Genomic DNA, 21,421 nt, shown 5'->3' on the forward strand with positions numbered 1-21,421 from the left:
GTATTTTCAAAGTGATGTTATATGCATTCAGTGGCTTTGAAAATTACCGGTAAAGTACGTACATAGCAGGTCCATGCAGACTTTGCCTTTACGCACGGTGTTCTCAAATTACTCTCCTGCCTCTACAGAAAAGAAGTTCCAACTTCCCTCTGAAGGGGAAAGGGGAAAAAAAGAGCATTTAAAATTAATTTATGGAATTTATAGTAACTAATTTTGTAAATTATGTACATTGATTTTAAATGTTCTTTTTTTTCTTTTAGATTGGCTTTTATTTGGAATCCACTTTGCGCTATTGTTAAAAACTGGGATAAAAATTAAAATAAATAAGTACACTTTGTAGAAAAATATTTGTATATCCTTTCCCCAAAAATGTCACATCTGGTTTGGCGTGATGTAACTTTGATTAAGTTGCTTCATTGATTCTAAGTAATATGAAAGATTGAGGGAAGGGGGTACCAGTCTCAGAGTTTAGCTCATTTCTCCATCTTTCCCCAGGTGAAAACCCACAGTCGGCACTTATTGACAAAATCATCTCATTTATCGATGGGGGGACCATAGCTTTTGCAACTACACTGAAGGAAAAAATGACAAAGGAGTATAAGGTGGTGGATGTGAATGATTATGTGCAGTGGGCCTCCTCTTTGGCAGATGGCCCCGTGCTAATAAAGCAGAAGGTAAGTTCATTGTTTTGGGAGGAGGAAAGGTTGCAGAGGCATCAGACGGGCTCAAACTTGCAGAAATAAAGAAGCCTAGCAGTTTTGTCTCTGATTAAACTTTCTCTTTCATCCCATTGTCATCTTTTTTTCTCTCTCTCTGCTTCTCTCTCTCTCTTGCTTCAATCCCCTCTTCACTACTTCTTCTTCTTCTTTCTATCTTTCTATTTTCTCATCCCTCCATCTTCACCATCTCCCTCCTTCTTAAAATTCTCCCTTATCCAATATTTAGGGACCTGTTTTCAATGTGAAAACAAAAAACAAATCGGTGGAAAAATGACTTTCGCACTGTTTTTTCTCCTGTGTGTTATATCAGTCATTTTTCTAACATTGAAATCCCCAGGCAAAATAAAATAAAAACTGAAAACAAACATCCTTAGCAATAATCCAGCTTGTTTGTCACCTACAATGCCTTATGAGCCCTCCATCTCCTCCTCGCCGAGTCACTCCTTCTCGTTGGTTCTTTCCCTCAGTCATATGCCGCATGTTCCCTTTTCCTTGGGCTCTTCTCTTATCTTCTCTCTCTCTCCCCCCCCCCCCATCCCCCCTCCCACACACACACACACAATCTTTCTTTCTGTGGCTCTTTCCTGACTTTTGATTCTTTCCATCTCAATATCCTCCATCATCCATTCACTAATTCATGTCCTTCCTCCCCCCACCCTCACTGATCAGCTATGTTTTATCCGGGTAAGTTATTAACAGGCTAAAACCTAGCCAGATAAAAACAGACAGTGTGGGCGCACATAGTGGGCAGGGCTTCAGCTTAGCTGGTAGCCTGGCAAAGTTTTTTTATGATGGAGTTATCTGGGCAGGTGTTTACATGGATAACTTAGAATTCATTGCCTATATTAAGTATATAGTTAATTAAGCTAAAAAAAAGAACAAACCTTACCAGCAGGACCTTTTCCCACTACATCTCCCCCTCCCAAAAGAATAAAAACTGTATTGTGGGCATGGCACTTGATCCTGACCCCCACCAAAAGAATTAAACATCATGACAGGCCATAGCTACCCAATGCTCCCTCCCATACACACATACACAAGAAATGTAAAAAATGACTCCCACCTCATCATCCTCCTGCCATATTACCACCCCAACTCCTACTCCTCCAACCTACCTAGGACCCTCCCCAAAACCTCTCAGGCCAGGAGTTGGTGAGTCTGTACAAAGCTCCCACTGGTGACCTCTGGTGCTCTGTTTCTTTATGCTAATGTTCATTTTATTTTAATGAATTCTGATTTATTATTTGTGTTTGAGTTAATATTTATTTATTATGTATTTCTGTGTTGTATTTGTACTTTATGTTTTTGGAAATCGCTTTGAGTGCCCCATAGGAGGGATTAATAAATATAGCTTATTACTACTGTGCAACAATACAAGAAACACATAGGAACCTCGTTATACCTGAAACCCACCGACCAACGTGCATATTTATATGCCTAGAGCTTCACCCAATTACCTGGTCTATAGTCTAAAGTCAAGCTGTGTGGTACAACTGTATTTGTTCCAACTTCTCTGAGAGAGATTCTCATCTTGATCTACAACAGACCTTTCTAAGATTACTATACCCATCTAACAAAGTGAGAAAGCTGAACAACAGACAAAGACAAATACCCAGCAGGGATGTGCAACAATAAAACAAAATTTGATTCAGTTTGGTTTTCGTTTCAGGATTTTTGATTATACTGTTCATGTAATTTTTTTTCAGTTCATTTTCTGAATTAAAAAAAAATTAAAAACAAAAGCCCAGAACAAAAAAGAAACCAAAATAGGCCTCCATGGGCTTCCTACAATGAAAAGGGCAGGAGCGATGTTGTTCTCCCCTGCCCATTGTATATCAGATTTCAAAATGGTGCTGGCTCTATGGGGAGAGATGCAGAAGTGATGTCACTTCAACACATGGCTCCATACGGCCAGTTACAAAGTCAGAAATGGACCAATATAACTAGAGACATGTAATTTAAAAAAATATAATTCAAAAAAAATTATAATTCAAAAAAATTGTTAAAGGAAGAGTTGCTAGTTTCATATAATTTTTAATGCTGTCGCCAACCAAGGTCAACAGTTATATGATGTCTTTATAGTCATAAACTAATCAACCTCCTTCCATCCTAATTTTTTTTAAAGTCTCTGTAAATTTTCTAAAAACTTGATTTATTTTCCAAAGCAATATGTTATATCCCAGTGCTGCAAAGCTTGACACATTTAAATCGGTGCAAAATACACTCTCAAATTAAACCATTCTCCAACATCATTCAAACTAAGGGCTAGATTAATCAAACTATCACATGGAATAGGAAGAGGTGTGTTTTATGGTAATAGCCTATCCCAATGAGAGAAAGAGAGGGAGAGGGAGGGAGAGAGACTGACCAGCTATAAGGCCCTTCTAGTAGCTAGGTATTTATACCTCTATAGGAGGCCCACCCAGTAACTCAAGGTGAGGTTTAGGTAGTAGTGTAGGGGTTAGGGGCCACTTTGACATCCAGAGTGAGATGGCGAACAGAACAGTACACTCTTGTGAAGGTGTGATGTCCTTCAGGGTGAGGAAATTCACACAAAGATGAGATTTGTGCTATGTTCTCTCAACCTAGCTTGATGGACTCTCAACCTGGGTAACATCAAACTAGGTTGAGAAAACATTGTACAAATCTCATCTTTGTGTGAGTTTCCTCACTCCAAAGGACATCAAATCTTCACAAGAGTGTATTGCGTACGTCTCACTCTGCATGTGAAAGTGCCCTCTACCACCTACACTAATGGGTGGGCCTTCTATGGAGGTATAAATACCTAATTACTAGAAGGGCTTTATAGCTAGTCTCTCTCTCTCTCTCTCTCTCTCTCTCTCTCTCTTTCTGTCTCTCAGCCTAAAATACCCAAAAGGCTATTTGCGAAAAGATTGCAAAGTGCGATATAGCCATATCACACAGCTTAACGCCAATGAAAAAGGTGTCGTTATTTCCGGCATTAAAACTGTGTGATATGGCTTTGCAAACTGTGAAGCCAGCCCACTTTGACAGACATCCTGTGCCTAAGTCCTCCCCCTTTTTCAAATTAGCATCGCACCATGCGTTATGGTGCTTTTCGCATGCGTTAAGGCGTTTTTCGCATACGAATAAGCCTTAACGTGTGTGAAAAGGCCATAACGCGATTTGGAAAATAAACCCCTAAGTCCTTCATCAGTGAATGTTACTTATCTTTTTAAAGTGTCAGAAGAAAAATCTCCTTGAATATACCAATGCAAGAGGCTGTCTCCTATGGTAAGCCTGTCCTCTCCAAAATTATAAAGCAAAAGCACTAGGTAAGCATTAAATGACATCAATCCCTTATATATAAACCTCATGTGACCTAAATCTATCATAATGAATTATACTTGTTGAACCAATCAAATTGTGGGGAAGAAACTTCTACAGCCAGTAGCTAAAGCATAACTCTGCCATTTAAATACTGCACAAGTCCTCTTAAGTCAAAGAAGCCCAATCCAATTCTTCATAACCCTACCTGATCACTTAACTTGATCCTTTTGTTGCACTGGCCCCTTTTTTATGGAACCAACTTCCATCCAGGCTTGTCTGATAAACTGTATTTAGTATTTAATACATTTGCTGCCATGTGGCTTTTTACTAAAGCATATGACAACTGATTCATAATTTTGTACTTTGAGCTTATCATAGTGTAGGTATCTGACTGAGTTGGTTGTTCTCTCTGATTTATTTTCTGGGAAATAGCTGTCAAATGTATTATTTGTTCAGATTTGGCATCTAATTGTTAATTTTAATAATCATTACATTTTTATTTATATTTTAAGTATTAGTTAACATTGGGATTTTTTGCTTTTAATTATGTTTGACTGAAGTTATTTATGCTTTATTATTGATTATTTTGATGATGCTTTGTATGAATCTGCTGCAACTATTGGCATGGTGTGTTATATTTTACTCTAACTTGCCTTGGATAAGCCTGGAAGGACAAATGTTAACATGTTACCATTAGTAAAGTTAAATGTTACCATGCTACCGTTAGTAAAGATAAATGTTAAAGTGTATCTGTTAACATATTATATCAATTGTTATGACCTTTAATGTAAGAAGTTGTTATATTTGTAAACCGGAATGAAGGCTTGTACCAAACTTCTGTATATAAAAACACACAAATAAATAAATAAAAAAGTTTGACTGAATTAAATAATAAAAGGAGGCTGTTTTATTCACAGCTATCTCCAATATACACTCTCATACCCATCAAGATGAAAGATGCATATGAAAAGAAGCAGCTTTTGGAAAGAGCAATTGAGGATTACCTGGCCGAATTCAGTTCATGCAAGTGCCAGCCTTGTCAGAACGGCGGCACGGTGCTGCTGCTGGATGGAGAGTGCTTGTGTAAATGCACCCAACATTATGAAGGCATTGCCTGCCAAATTCTTAAGTCAGAGCTCTTCCAAAGTAAGTACATTTATTTTTAGGTCATTAGCCATATTTTATACTAGCTTGAGCTCATTGATTAACCATATATTAAAAAAACAAACAAACCTGTACCAAAAAGCTACACAGTATATTCAGACGAAGCTATCTTACCTATTCCTTTTTTTTTTTCACATGCTTGTCTGAGAAATAAGCACAAATAGAGAGAGTGCCACAGAGGGGAGCACCTCTTTCATTCACAACCTCTGGCCTTCCTGCATTAGCCTAGTGCTCAAAAGAAGGAGAGAAAAAAAAGACAAATAGAGAAGAAAATGAAAGCAACAATGCAGATCAACAGAATGAGAGAAAACACAAGCCATGCAGGAGAATTATATTATCTTTCCTATCTTACTCTACTCTTACTCCCCGTTCTTTCTTCTCTCTTCTTCCCTTCACGTTTCTCTGAGCTCAATACCTGTCTCTATCCCCCAATTTACCTCCTCAACTGTTGCCACATGTTCACCGCTTCAGATTCCTCTCTTCTTCCACCATGTCCTTCCATTCAAGTTCCAGGAGGAAAAGTCCATAAACAGTTATTAATCTGGCAACTCCGGGAAACTCATCACTTATTCCAGGGAGTGAACAACAAACATTGAATTTACTTTTTGGGATTGGCCACTATCAGAAATAGGATGCTGGGCTTAACAGTCCTTTGGTCTGACCCTGGCCTGGCACTTCTGTTCTTTATTTCCCCCATATTTGTCTCCAGCCCTGTCCTCCCAGGTTCTTCTCCTCCCCCTCCCCACCCCAAAGCTTCTCTCTTCCCCCTTTCTTGTAACTTTCTTTTTCTACCCACTCCTCCAGATTCCTCTGTTTCCCTCCTCAAGGTCCTTTCTTCTCCCTTCCATTATCCACCATGATCATCTCCTGCCCCCTCCCTTAATGTTTTTTTCCCACCTCAGGCTCCTGTCTTATCCATTCCCCCTCTTCCCCCACAAGATTGTCTACATCCCCTCCTTCTTCTTCTTCTTCAACTTTCCTCTCATTTCATTTTGCCCCCTCACGTTCCTCTCTTTCCTTCTTTCAGGTTCCTTTCTTCATGTCACTCTCTCATCATCTTAACTTCCATATGTGTTTCTCTTTCCCCAGTCCACATCAGTGCACCGCAGATATGATAATCATGCACTGCTTGTCAGGATGACCAATTGTCACTCTCACATTATACTTCCTGTCTAGACAGGAAGTGTCTGGAGTTGGGGAAGGAGAACTGTAGGGACAGGAGCATGTATTCCCAGTTTCCCTGGCACACTGCTGCTTTCAATGCTGCTGCTAATGCCTCAGCAGAAGTAGCAGGTAGAGCAGTACAGGTGCCACTATATAACTGAGAAGAAGGTAAGAGTGGGCCCAAAACTGATGTTGAAAAGCACTGCACCCTGAGTGAGCTGGGAGAGGAAGTACAGAACTTAAGAACATAAGAATTGCCATGCTGGGTCAGACCAAGGTCTTTTGAGTCCCGCATCCTATCTGACTAGAGCATGCACTCGGTATTTTTAGATGAATTTAAGGTACATACATACTTATTATCCACCTAACAACATGATCTTCAATCACAAAACTATGTGCTTGAAGATCAGTTTGGTTTGTGCAGGCTGAAAAATATGTGTATACTTTTTCTGTTGGATACCTTTTTGAAAATTTACCCTATAAGGTCTGTGTTGAAGGATCCAGAAGTAATGATGGAATATTTAAATCTGACAGATACAAATCCTGCTATTGATGGAAAATGGGGATGCTGGTCAGACTGGTCTGCATGTAAGGGTGGAGAGCGAACACAGACTCGCCAGTGTAACAATCCTATGCCGCAAAACGGAGGCAAATTGTGTGAAGGCGAAAGCATCAGAAAAAGCACTTGTTAGAAATAATCATATATTATTGCACGAACAAAGAAAAAAGAGGTTAGTTGCACAAAACACATTGTAAAAGCATTATATATAACTAGTAGTAAAAGCCCGTCCAAGGACAAGGAAGTACTGTGAAGTGTAAGAAGTCCATAATTGAAATGTGGGGTAATAGAGAGTGCACATTCAGCTCGGGTGTACTGTGTGATAGTAGAGAGCGGATTGACTATTCTGAGAGAGAGGGAGAAAGGCAGAGCTGAAGAGTACAGGCAGAGAGAGGGGCAGAGCTAAAGCATAGTAGAGAGTGGGTTGGACAATTCAAAGAGAAAGGGGCAGAACTCAGTTACCATACAGAGAGAGAGAGAGGGGTGAATTTGGAGAGTACGGAGGAGGCAGAGCTCAATTTGCATACCAGCTATGCAGGTGCTGGGCAGCTTTTCTTTTTATTATAGTTAGATACTTATTAGGACTCAATTTTTGTATCTGGAAAGTGACGATGAATTTGAGATTGGACCAAACCCTGTTCACATGGCCAGAATCATTTCCCACTGTTTCTGTTACTTCAGCAGCAGTTAGTAGACAGACTAGGGAAGCTGATGCCACAGTGAAGACAGGCTGCACTGCACAAGCAAGTGTGACTGTGTAACTCCCCAGGCTCTGTGACTTTGGAACAGGGACAGGAGAACAGAATGTGCAAGGAAGAGCACGAGATCAGCAGGGCAGGCATCATGGCTGTCCAAGGGCCTTCACAAAGAAGTCACCGAGTCAGCAGTTCTTATTTAGAGAGAGAATGCGGCGTCAGAGCCAACCATATATGAGTGTCCTTGCCTTCCTGGCTGAAGCTCTGCCACAGTATGAAATTCCCAGTGCATCACAGTCTCCTGCCTATTCTGCCAGGCTTCAAAATAACCTCGCTCTTCTCCATTAAGTAGGGTTACAGAATCGGCCTCCTTCAGGAGCAGCACAGCCCTGACCTGCCTCCGTTGCGAGCAGAGACCTTGATACTGTAAAACCGACTTGATGACATTGTATCAATTAGCGGTCAATCAAATTAAATAAATAATAATAATGTAAAATGGGTTCACAAAATTAAGATTGCTCTTGTTGTGCATGTTTAATGTGTGTGTCTCTGTGTGGATATATATATATATATATATATATATATATATATAAAACAGAAAGAGAGAGAGATCCCTGTGTTTAAAATGTTTAGCGACAGGTGCAGACTGTTAGAAAAGAATAATACTTTCCAGGCAAATAAGTAGAGAAGGATATCGTAGTAATCGTAAACCAAATCAAGTATAAAACATGCTGTATTTTCTCTTTCTTCATTTTGACAGGTGTTTTTGTGGAATGATTTAAAAAAACAAACAAACTCCATCTTCACGAAGAACGTACAGTATAAAAAAATAGAAATGAACAAGCATTTCTTAGTAAAGTCCACGATTCACAACCAATTGACTGCCTTCTGCCGGCTGCTTTTCTCTCAGTGATGGATTTACTAACTTTTCTCTTCACCCTGTGTATGAATAAAGGTGCTTTCCTCCGTGTACCGAGTTTTTCTTTACCAGATCCTCAATTTGATCAAATTTCTTGTGTGGGTCTGCCCTCATTTGTAGACATTCTTGCCAGTAAAATTGCAAATATAAGTTGAAGACATGGTTGAAAATTGGGATGGCCCTATCTGCTCTGTGGTAGCAACAGCCTCCTCTGCCTTCCCTTCCCCACCCAACCCCCTCCCCCACAATCCTCCCCCTAACCTTTGCACTTACCTGCCCAGCACCATCCATTTCCCACCAGCAGGAGGAGAGCAGCCCTTCTAATCTGTCTTCTCCTCTGCTGGCTTCAGTCCGAACCCCTGCAGGACCTGCCGGACTTGTGATTGAAGGAGGTGCATGCAGATGAAAAAGCCTTGCTCTCCTCCTGATGGTGGGAGGGAGGGCCAGAAGATATCTCCAACTCCTTCAAGCAAACTGACTTGCATCGTTGTGTGCCCTACTTTTGTGCCAAATGGTTATAATTCACAGAAAACCATAGTGCTTTTCTCTTGAGCATGTTTGAAAATAGTGCCCACTTGTTTGTACAAATCGGATTTTTTTTTATCTCTCTTCCAAACACGGATGCTCCCTGGGAAGCTTAAGCAATGCCAGGAAAGCAGATGCAAAGGAATCCATCCTGGTTTGTAAAAAAGGAATTGCAAACATATGCTACAGCAACCGAGCCATGCAAATGTACGCCCCAGAAACTTCAGCTTGACACAAACTTGCTCAGTAGGGCGGGCCAGCTTTCCACTTTCTGAAACAAATCAGTAATTTTGTACCATAAAGGGAAATGAATGAAAAACAGGAGATTATAAAAGTTGGGTCACCAATCCAGAAACTTTTTTGAACTCGCTTCCTTGTCCCCACTGAGAAAAAATGGAAGGTGGAGGCTGCTGGTGGACCTGATCCTGTACTTATTTATTTTTAGAAAATTATCGTTGGAAAGAATTCTAATTTAGGGGGTCATTTATCAAAATGCGCTAAGGCTTTTTTGTATGCGTTAAGGGCTTATCGCATGCGAAAAGCCTCGTTAATGCATGCGATAGCACTATATCGTATGGTGTGATGCAAATTTGGAAAATAGGAGGAGCTAGGGGTGGGCTGGGTTAGCCTGTCTGTGAAGTGCTATTGCACAGACTTAACATGTGTGAGTGGGTGGTGAGTGAGTGAGAGAGAGAGAGCAAGCAAAGCTAGGTTGAGATGACATTGCCCAAATCTCATCTTGGAGTGAGTTTCCTCACTCCGAAGGTCATCAAATCTTCACAAGAGAGTACTGTTCTGTTCGTACGTCTCACTTTGAATGTCAAAGTGGCCCCTAACCCCCTACACTAATACCTAAACCTCACCTTGAGTTACTAGGTAGGCCTTCCATAGGGATACAAATACCTATCTAGGGCGATGACATTATGGCCAGGCTCACTCACTCCCCCAGTGGTTTGTATGCAGCAATTACAACAGGTCTGGCACCTATCACAAAGTCTGATGATGTTGTCACACTTTGCACTAACTTAGCTCATCTCATAGGTAATTAGTGCAAACTGCAATAAACTGAATATTTGCATAAACCACACCCCTTTTGCTATCACATGCAATACTTACCACATTTTGATAAATCTAGGCCTTAGTTTGCAGATATTTATTAAAATTTAGGCCCTGATTCACAGGGACTGTAACATTGAAAGCGGCACTCAGGCGCACATGTGCATGCGTTTGTCGGCCCACACCCAGGGACGTAGCCATTTTATCACGCGTAGATACATGAATGTTATAAAATAGCCTGACTGCATGCACACGTGCGCGTAATTTTAAGAGGACATGCACCTGCCCGCCAAATGCCACTTCTGCCGGGTAAGTAGGGGTATTTTAAAAAGCATGCACACTGACACCATTACCAGTCTTCCCAGTTAGTTCCCAGTTTCACCAAGGTAAGGAAAAGGACTTACAAACCCCCAAACTTTAATAGCCTCCCTTCTCCCCTGTTAGACCCGATCCTTAAAACCTGGCTAATCTGTCTAGATTTTTTTGTTTTACAACTTGCACGGCCTCCAAAACAGAAGTAAAATTATACAGCATGGTTTCATTTAGAAATCCAGAAATTCCCATACCCCATCCAGACCACGCCCACTCCCCGCCCCTTTTTTGGTAGCTTTTCATTTCTGTGTGCAGCGGGAGATACGCACGTTCGCGGGAGGCTTTTAAAATCAGCTCTAGCACACGCCGGCCTGACTTGTGCCGCATATTTACCGGTTTTGGCACTCACCGGGCTTTTAAAATTCACCTATGCTTTTCCCCCATTCTATGCTTTATGGGGAAACACTTTGTTCAATCAGGCCCCAAATATATAGTTGAAAATAAATTTAAATGTGTTGTTATTTTTATCTGTGATGAAACAGCAAAGATATGCAAAGCTAACCAAGACTGCTCCAAACCAGCCAGTGTCACCGACCCTGGAAAGGAATTTTCAAAGCTATGCTGGTAGATTGCAGCCTTTCACCACGTCTCAAAAGTACAAGTATATTTTGTGTTTGAAAACCACCCAGGGATAAAAATACTTGCAGGGATTGGTGCCTGTGTTCTCCATGGGTTGTTGTTTTTTTCCTGGAAAAATATTGCCCATAGTTTTGAAAATGTAAAACTGTGCATGCTGTTGTCTTCCCCGACTTGGTTGATCCCGCATGGTTGATCCCTTGCACACTTTTATAGGGTTGGGCTTCGTTTTTATCTGCCGGGTCGGTCTTAGGATCGGGTGACCCGTGGAAATCTATTTTTTCCAACCGGTTGGGTTTTTTTTTTTCTAGGCAATTTTCTCTGAAAAAAATGGAAACCCCCACCCCTTCAACTTTAGTTAATTACAACCCTCCTTGCCTAAAGTCCCTCATGGTCCAGCAGGGGGGGTCCTGGGAGCGACCCCATGCTCTTGGGCCGTCGGCTGCCAGTAAACAAAATGGACCCTGTGCCATTGGTTGGCCCCTGTCACATGGAAGGAGCAATGCATGGCCCACACCATTTTCTAAGATGTAATCCATTTTTCACAGCACTTCAAAGTGGATTACATTCAGGGACTGTAGGTATTTCCCTATCCCCTGAGAGCTTACAAACTAAGTTTGTGCCTGAGGCAATGGAGGGTAAAGTGACTTGCCCAAGGTCACCAGGAGTGACAGCAGGACTCAAACTGGTCTCCTGGTTCATAGCCCCCTGCTCTAACCACTAGGCTACTTTTCCCTTCCTCAAATAATAATAAAGTCAGGACATTGCTAAAATTTCAAATGTCACCAAAAAAGGGGCATTAAAATCCTTTTATGCAAATTTCTGTTCCTTTGTATTCTTAATGGTGTCCCTTTGAAAGAAATTTAAAAAAAAAACTAATATCTGGAGCTGCAAGTGACAAATTGAACCTGCTGTGTATTCACTATAAGTAGCTGACAATTACACTTTTCTACAAGCAGCACTATTATGATTAATGATGATAAAAAAAAAAACCCTTGCCCTGCCAAGCAACACTATGCCGTTTGATAAGCATGCAAAGCAAGGAGCGGTTTTTGCTGAGATGTTTTACCGAGCTGCCCGGACAAACCACAGACTTTACAAAGAAAAAAAAAAAAAAAAAGGAAGTGGGCACTGCACAGTAAAGACCATTTGCGAATAATATCCTGACATTGCAGGACATGCATCTTTTCTTCCTTGCTGAAACCTAGCAGCCTAAACAATGGTAAGCACCAAGGCTTTACTATACGGCGTTAATGGGGGAGTGGGAGGGTTTCAAGCGAGATCTGAAGGGGGAAATCATCAGTAGGACTTCTCCGGGAAAACTCCCTCCCAGAGCCATGCAGCCGATCCGCGGAACTTTTCTTTCTGTTCACCGCTGTCATTCTGCAGTGGAAAGGCTTTGCTCGCTTCACCGTTCCTGCCTGTTAGATCAAGTGCACCAGCTCCAGCTGAATATAGGAGGCCCCATAATTACACCTTTGAATATTTAGCAGGGGGAATAAACAGGAAGAGTAATGGAAATTCCTCCTTTAGGGCTCCAGGGTATGATTTGGAGAAGAAGGGAGAGCACAGATTTGACATGGGTGCCTCAGAGCAACCAAAACTGAAAAGCAGGAACCATGTCGTTTGCCATCCGAATGTCATCGCAGAATCTCCTTTCTCAGATCAGAACAGAGTTGCTCTTGTTTTAGAGCCTACAGCAAAAGCCTTTTGTAATTCTGCTTTTCTCACCTGATTCTTTCAAATCATGTTGTTAAAAGTGAGCAGACAAATGCATTGTAATCTTCATAATGTTGCATCAAACACAAAAAAAGAAGTCAGATATTTTAGGTAGATCTGTCTTTGAAGTAGATTAAATAAAATGTTATTTAATTCCAATCATTCTGTCACATAATATACTCAAAAGGGAAAAATCCCATTCCAGTGAAATAGGCAAAGCAGTGTCCATTGCTGAATGTAGCAACTGTAAAACTGCAAGTGGAAACCTATCTCCTCTCCAGTTAACATTGAAAAGTAGTCACTTCAGATGGGGTCATTTGCTGTATTAACAGGATTTAAAAAGTAAAAAGTATCTGGTTGATTAGTCATAGCTAGAAAAAAAAAAAAGCATAAAGGGACCTATGCACTAACCTCCGGTAGCTTTGGAAGGCTCTGTGTGTGCTAATTGGGCAATAGCATACTAGGTACGAAGGTCATGATATGCAGAATAATATAGGGCTGGAATTTTTTCAGCACGCAAGCTTATCGTGTCTGCAGTAAGCACGTTGCAGCACACAATGCTGAACTTGAGCTAAAAATGAGCCTTCCTCAGAGGCTTTGAAGGTTCCTCCCACTCTCACATTTTCTTTTTCCTTGCACTCTCACTTTTCCTGTTTCCTCAGGCTCTCACTCCCCCTCCCCACACACACACTTTCAGTTCTTTTTCTTCCTTTCCATCTTTCTATCCCACTGTCTGCCTGTCTGTCTCCTTCCTCCATGTGCTGCTGCCACTTCCGTTCCAGTTCCAAATTTAGCCAACACGCGGACCAAACGCTTCCCTTCTGGGCTTTCTAGCGCCCTCATAAAGCCATCCTCCCAGGTGGAAGTATTTTCATTTTACTCCTTGGGAACTACTATGCCTGTTACTGCACCTTAGTACAGAGGAAGGAATGAGCAAACAGTTCATTAATCACCACTGCCACATCTATTTGCATATTGGAATAGCGGCAGTGGCCACTTTTTCCACAGCTGTGGTAGCACAATTTTCTCTTTTTCTTTTTTCCATGTTAAATGCTCAAATGACTGGTGTTCTGAATTTCTTAGGTCAATCAGTTATCATAGGAGACTTTAGGTAGGTGCTTACTGTGAAGGAAATCGGGCTTTCCCTGTTCCCTCCCAGTCTGCTCCAATTAAGAAATGGACTGGGAGGGAACTTCCCTACCCCCCACCTAAACCCCCTTCCTCTTCCCCCTCCTTCCTACCCCCTTAACCCATCCCAGAAACTTAATCTTTTTTTTTGTTTTACTGCTTACGACTCCCGTGGAGCAGAAATATTTTCCGCGCGCTGGCCGACTGCTGGTGCGAGCTTCCCCGGGACAGTGGCTAATGGCTGCTGTCCTGGCCAGCCTCCGCCCCGCCCCATCCCGCCTCTCCCCGCACAGACCCCGTCCCCCGGCCCGCCCCCTTTTCAGGGCCCAGCAATTGTGCATGTAAGTGACGCTATTTGTGTGCATGGGTGTTTTAAAATTCGGCCGTTTAGTGTCCTCCCTGCACCTCCCCTCTGCCCCAGGATCTCTGCGATGCCCATTTCTCCTCGGCAAGCAGGAGAATAAGTGCTTAGTACAGCATCTGCTTCGCATGACAAGTTGGACCGTTCTCGAGGTTCGAGCCATGAGGATTGCAAGCTTCGGTGCGGCTCATACCATGAGACCGGCCCAGCACAGGAAGTAATCTGACACTGTGTGAAGTGCTGCTCCTCTTGCCAGCTTTGGAGGAGGATCAGAAGAGCTAAGCCAGTTACAATAGGGATCAGGAGGCAGAGGGAGTCAGAGAGAAGATGGAGGAGAAGAGGCAGGGTATGGGGATGTGACATGAGGGCTTAGGAGGAGAAAAGAATAAACTTGGGGTGGGAACAAAATGAGAAATAGAACAGGAGGGCGCGAGAGAAGATCCAGGATGGGGGAGAGGTGCTTGGAGAAGGAGATATGGAGGGCAAAAGCCTGAGGAAGCCAGAAATGGGGAGAATAAGACCCAGAGGTCTGGTGATTTGGGCAGGGGCCAGGGCAAAGGAGATAGGGTCCCTGATATGGGGGGGTGGTATGGCCGCAGAGCAGAGAGGATCAGGGGAAGGGGAGGCCAGACTGCACTAGAGATCTGCTATGGGAGGGAGACATTGCTAGGGACTGGTGGGGAGGGGTTGAGAGCTTTCCAGAAATAAGGAGGATGTGGGGAGAGCTTTCCGGGGGTGAAGAATATGAGAGTTCTGGGGACCAGAAGAGGAAAAGACCAAATTTGGGATGGAAGGCAGAATGAGAGAGAGGACAGGGGAAGCAGAAGAAGTCAAAGGACCCAGGATGAAGGAGGAATGCAAGGAAGAGGAGCTAGAGAGGACCAGAAGACAGTGGGGAAGGTCACTGGGAAGAGGGAGAGCGAGACTGATGTGGGGAATATGGGAGGCAGGGCAAGGGATAATTTTCAAAAAGCAAAAATGCAAATTTACCTGCAGAAATAGCTTGGAACATTTCCCCCCATCCCCCTTCCTCTCCCCGTTCCTCTATTCGGAGTCCTCCCCCTCCCTCATCTTCTACTGATCACAATTTGTGTTATTACATATAAGAACTATAAAAAAGGAAGTTAATGCAGCTGGACAGGGTTGATTATCAGGGCACTCTAAATGTGGGCAGTGACTTTTTCCACAGAAAAGATTATTTAAGGAACTTTGTTCTCAAAGGTTTCTTCTACATCTTCTTGGATTTCTTCAGTGCAGCATTGATTCTCTATTGTTCAGAGCCTGTCTGATCGAAACTGAAAGCGTCCTCAGGCCTAACCTTTTCACCTTCCCTCAGGCCTGGATTTAGGCATAGGTATCTAAGGCAATTGCCTGGGGCACCAGATTTTGAAGGTGCCAAATACCCAGATCAAAGAGGAGTGCAACTGTGCCAAAGAGGAGCCTGCTCCAGTTGTCTGCTTCAAAAAGGCATTACCTTGGCACTCTGGGACCCTGGAGGGGAATAGGGGTTGAGAGAGTTTACCCACTAACTGCTCTCCAGGGTCTCACACTCCCCACTATCCAATCCTGTCTATGAGTGCCCAAATCCTAAATTCAGCCTTGCCTACCATATTGTCATTTCAGTGACATAGGCCTTGACTAATCTAAATGCAGGATTTAGGACAATTTTTGATATGAAAATATGTACAAAGTTTAACAAGTTAAAAAAAAAATCTGATCCTGTGCTTAAACAAATGCTGTTGCAATAGGTTACGTATCTCAGAAAAGTCAAGAAAACTTCCTTTGTTTGCCTTATTTTAGACGACTAGTAACATAGTGAACGACAGCGGATAAAAACCAAAATGGCCCATCCAGACTGTCAAGTTGAGATTCATCCTCATTTGGTAGATGTGTACATACAAATCCCAAATGAAGCTGAACACCAACTCTCTCCAAATCTCTCAACCCTCCTCTCATATTTATCACAAACATGCCCAAAGTCCATCACTGTTGGCCACCCCATGCTTTTTTTGGAGTCCTGATGCATTTGTACCACTGCTGTACAGAGTTGTGATTGTTGCTTCATGCTGGTTACTCCCATGCAATCTTACTGCTGCTGTTCAAGTTTATAATTGTCGCTCCATGCAGGTTACCCCCAGGCTTTCCTAGAGTCCCGATGCAATCCTATATTGCTCTTTAGGGTTGTAACTGCCACTGATACAATCACACCGTTCCAAGCAACTGCCACCCCGTGCAATTTCCCCCATGCTTTTTCTGATGCACCACTGATGTTATGGGTTGTAACTGCCATTCCGTGCAGTACTACATGTTCATCTTCTTGCCACTAGTTACTCTGAGGACGATATTCAAAAGCCATTTTAGATGGAAATGGAAAAGTTATCCATCTAAATGGCTAAACCAGCAAATTTAAAGACATAGCCAGATAAATTCTAGCTGGATAAGTCGGGGGCATTCTGGAGGTAGGCAGAAGACATTCCAGGGAGAAGCGGAGTTAGCCAGATAACTTATGCAGCTAGCTCTAGTCGTGCCACTGACCTGTCCTAAAGTTAGCTGGATAAACATCTACGGTTCAGTTTAGGATAGCTGCTATACCCTGCTAATTAGCTGGATAGGTTTATCGGCTAACTAGCCGAGCCGCTCAGCAGCTGAATATTGCCCCCACTGTGCTTATCTTATGCATTTTTTAATTCTGGAGCTGTTTTTGTCTCCTATGGAAGGGCATTCCAAATATTTATCACCCTTTCCATGAAAACATTGTTTCCTGGCATGGCTCCCAAGTCTTCCCCCTTACAGCTTCACATTATGACCCCTAGTTCTACAATTTACCTTTTGTTGAAAAAGGCTTGACTCTTGTGACCCATTAATACCATTTCCTCCCTCTCTCTCTCTTCTCGGGTATAGATATTTAGGCCCCTTCTGCCTCAACTCATATGACATTTGGTGCATTTCCCACCCCATTCTGATTGTCTTTCTGTAATACCTCTAAGCTCTCTCTGCCTTTTGAGATATGAGCTCAAGACGTAAACACAGTTCTAAATGGTTCAAGGCATTATCCACCTCATTTCACTATGCATGAGTCTCATTCAGAAAGCATTTTCCCTATTCTGTAACTGTGAAAATAATGGTTATTGAATAAAGCCCATTGTATGATGTACATTTTGCCTCAATGATATCTTGAAAAGGAGTGGAGGGAATTACACTAATGGGTTGCTGCACTAAATTGTGCTGACCTTTACCGTGCACATTAATGGATTTTAGCACTGGCAATAAAGGTTGCATCACACACTGAGAATTTAGGATGAGCAAAACGCCATCATATTAGTGTGGCTATAGTACAGTTTTAACATGGTAGATGGGAGGATAAGGAACTGCTCAGCCATTCACACCCTGCTTACAAAAGTGGAGTGCTAGGAGCAAAATTTCCCAAGGGGGGTTTACCACAGGACATCTAACTCCTAGGGGAAGGAGGATTACGCTGGAACTTCCCCGTGCATTATTACTATTTGACAGAGAAGGAAAGGTGGGGAAATGGTGAAAATGCAAAGGCGAGGCGGTGAGGTCCTCTCCCAACCCCTGCAGTTACACTCTCTCTCCAGTCAATCTCCTTCCGCCTTCCACATAAATAGCTTTCCCCCCTCTCTGGGCATATAAAGTGCTTCAGCTCTCTCTCCTCCCCCACTCTGATGTGTAGCCCCCTCCCTCCTTAGACACCTCCCTTTGAAAGCCGCACTCCTCCATCTCAAGGCCCAATGATTCCTGCCCCCTCCCCCCCCCACCCCCAGTCAGGAGGAGGGGAGCTTCATACTTGCCTCCTGCCAGCTTGCCCTCTGCTTCCTTAATAATGCTCTTGGGAAGCTTTGTGCTTCAGAGCACCACATGGGAGAAAGTGCAAAGCTATGGAAAGTGTCATCCAGAATGCACATGGGAAACCAACCGGAGGTAGATGGGAAGTTTTCTTCCAGTTGACCAAATGAGGGGAAGGATCAGAGAGGAGGAATCATTAAGGGGCTTGCTTGGACAAAGCCGGGGGTGTGGCTTGATCAGGCGGTACCCACAGATGAGGGGGCCTTTCTCATATGGGAGATGAAGTCTCCCTGGGATATTGCCCAAAGAAGTGGGTCTCTATCAGTGGGTCGGGAGTGCTGTCATGCTAAGGAGAGATTGCGGCAGCATTGAAAAAGGCATCCTGCTTGCTTTTCCGCAGCCAATTGAGAGCTGCCATCATCTACATATCATTAGCTTTAGCATTATGGGCGTTAAAGCCTGTTTTAGTGCAGCCATTACATTTGAAAGACTGTCGCCTCTAACTTGCCAAATTTAGCACAATGTATCTATTTTGCAGCGTTAATATGTCAACATTTCTACGTTAAATAGTTAAACTGTATTTATAATATTTATAATATTTATATTTATTTATTACTGTTAAACTATAATATTTATTTATTACTATGTTAAATTAACATACAGTTATATTGTTCCATCTGTTCTACGGTTATATGTAAAGCCAATTATATCGTTCTATCTGTTCTACGGTTTCATGTAAAGCCCCTCTCTCTGTGGGGCAGTTTATCGTTTTATGTAAACCGGAATGATTTGTAGTCCTTACAAGAATTTCGGTATATAAAAATTAAAAATAAATAAATAAATAAATGTATGGTAATTCTTATGCTTATTCTGTCAAGGACTGTAGGAGTCAAAACTGAAATCATAACTGAAATGCAGAGATGGAACCAGCCAGAGTGAAATTATTCTGTAGGCCAAAGAAGTCTTTAGTAAAGGTCAACAAAGTATAAGCAATTCAGGAGCGAGAGAATTTAAAAAATGCAGAGGGATTAAGGAGGGGAGGGGGAAGGATAAGAGGGAAAGAGTGGGGTAGAAGAGATTAGGAGAATATGAGAGAAAAGGTAGGGTTGAGAGAGAGTGGTAGGGACAGGAAAGGGTGAGAGACAGAAAGAAACGGTGGTGTGGATGGGCTGTGGTGGTAGGGGAAACTGATGGGGAGGAGCTGGGATTGGGAAGTTGAAGCTTCCCTAGCTTTTCTTTTTGGCCATTAGAGTCTTCCCAATATTTGCATTACCTGCGCCTATTGGGCCATTTAAATACCAAATGATCAGTCACACTCACAACTCGCTATACTTTGTGTTCAGTTCAGCACCCCCAATTATTAAAAAAAAAAAAAAAATGACACCCAGATTTTAAAAGCCCTGCGTGCATAAAATCTGGGCTTTACGCGTGTGGCTGGGCCTTGAGCACCTGAATGAATTTTCGAAGGGGCTCGGCCACACGCTTAAAGCCCAGGTTGTGCACAAGTGCCGGGCTTCTTTGAAGGGCCGGGCCGGAACAGCACCATTGTTTGCTGTCCCAAAGACTCGCTCGCCGGCAGCCGGCCGGTGCGCACAACTTACTTCAGCTCAAGAACTGAAGTAAGCAGCAAAACAAAGAAAATTACAAAAAAATAAGGTAGGGTTTAGGGGGAGGGGAGGAGAGGAGAGGAGAGGAGAGGGGAAGAGGGAGGGAATATGGGTAGGGGGGTAGGGAAGTTCCCTCCCAGTCCGCTCCTTAATTGGAGCGAACTGGGAGGGAACTGGGGAAGACCAGAATGCGTCACCACAAGGAAATTGAAACGTCCCCTCCCCCTCTCCTGCTTGCACCACCCGCACATACACGAGCGGATTCTAAAATCTGGCGCGCGCATGTTATAAAATTGGCGCGTCCATGTGTGCCCGCCAGGAAGCACGTGCACATGGATGTGTACGCGCACATTAAAAACTCTACCCCTGTATGTGCTCAGGTCCCATGTTCATGATCCTCACTAGGAGCTTCAAGGGGTCTTCCTAGGGGAGCTTGCTAGTTTCTGCCTGGCTCACGGTACTAGCAGCAGGTTTTCCTACTTCAAACAAGCACTGGCTACAGCTGCTTCTCTCAGACTATGCACCCCTGACACACCAGGCAGCAGAATCCGAGGCTGCTCGCTTCCCTTTCTGCTTCTTTCTACCTTTTGGCTGAACTAACTGGAATCTCTCCAGTTTCTACCCAGTTAAAGTCTGGGCTTTACTGCTAGAAGTCTGACTTCAAGGGAACAATAGGACAGATCACTTTAACCAGGGATAACGGAGTCTTTGGAGCTTCATAAGAACATAAGAACATAAGAAAATGCCATACTGGGTCAGACCAAGGATCCATCAAGCCCAGCATCTTGTTTCCAACAGTGGCCAATCCAGGCCATAAGAACCTGGCAAGTACCCAAAAACTAAGTCTATTCCATGTTACTGTTACTAGTAATAGCAGTGGCTATTTTCTAAGTCAACTTAATTAATAGCAGGTAATGGACTTCTCCTCCAAGAACTTATCCAATCCTTTTTTAAACACAGCTATACTAACTGCACTAACCACATCTTCTGGCAACAAATTCCAGCGTTCTCTCTGTTTCTGGAGGTGAATGTTCCCTGCGTCTCTGACTTACTGGGCTGCCTTCCTGTAAGTGAGGTTCTGGTTAGCAGCACGCATGGCCTCTTCTGCTTCCATATTGCAGCAGGAGAGGATGTAGTGTGTGTTGAAGTATCTCGTATATGCAGTCTTCATCCTGGTAACTGCTGCAACCTGTTAATTCATTCATGGGATGTAAGTGCTGTAATGATAGTGTGTGTCAGCGCTTTACATCTTATAGTTCTCCTGTCTTCCCAGTAAGGCTTATAGGTTTGTGCTTCAGAGCTCCAGTGCTTAATGAATTTTCCACAGGGGGGTTGCAATGTCCATTACAAGTTGGTATTTATATACATTTCTCTGCAGAATTTTCCCATTCGTCACATTTCTAACAAGTCTGCTGACATTAGATATGGTGGTACAAAACATGGTTATTGCTTCATGAAGCCGAATGTCTCCCCCTATATCCTAAAGCTCCTCACCACATAAGCGTTGGAAAGCAGATATAAAAAAACAGAGTTGTGTCTGAAGCATGGGCAAGCATTATTGGCATCTTAGCCTTATATTGTGCTGCTATTGCTACTTGGGCATGTCCAGTGCTTTTCCATCACCCTTTTCTATAAGGGGAGAGACACTAAGGTGATTTTACATGTACAAAAAAGGAATAATAAACCTCATCCATATTGTGGAGAGAGAATTAATGCATTCTGCACCATGCATAACATTCCCCATTATGGAGGTAATTTTGTG

General features: G+C 42.9%; 2 protein-coding genes across 8 annotated transcripts in view; both read left to right on the forward strand.

Annotated features, from left to right (window-relative positions):
• C9 (complement C9) overlaps positions 1-8,562 on the forward strand; it is an 80,145-nt gene extending 71,583 nt beyond the window's left edge. For both annotated transcript variants that reach the window (XM_029578302.1, XM_029578312.1), the window contains 4 exons: positions 496-674; positions 4,928-5,156; positions 6,873-7,069; positions 8,353-8,562. In XM_029578302.1, the coding sequence (XP_029434162.1) occupies positions 496-674; positions 4,928-5,156; positions 6,873-7,030 (566 nt within the window). In that variant the 3' untranslated portion in view covers positions 7,031-7,069; positions 8,353-8,562. The remainder of the gene's footprint in view (positions 1-495; positions 675-4,927; positions 5,157-6,872; positions 7,070-8,352) is intronic.
• Positions 8,563-12,191: 3,629 nt separating this feature from the next.
• Positions 12,192-21,421, forward strand: part of FYB1 (FYN binding protein 1) — a 290,377-nt gene continuing 281,147 nt past the window's right edge. For all 6 annotated transcript variants that reach the window (XM_029578325.1, XM_029578343.1, XM_029578354.1 and 3 more), the window contains exon 1: positions 12,192-12,262. In XM_029578325.1, coding sequence (XP_029434185.1) covers positions 12,260-12,262 — 3 coding nt within the window. In that variant the 5' untranslated portion in view covers positions 12,192-12,259. The remainder of the gene's footprint in view (positions 12,263-21,421) is intronic.

This window comes from Rhinatrema bivittatum, chromosome 1 (assembly GCF_901001135.1).
Source record: "Rhinatrema bivittatum chromosome 1, aRhiBiv1.1, whole genome shotgun sequence".
NCBI classification, from domain to species: domain Eukaryota; kingdom Metazoa; phylum Chordata; class Amphibia; order Gymnophiona; family Rhinatrematidae; genus Rhinatrema; species Rhinatrema bivittatum.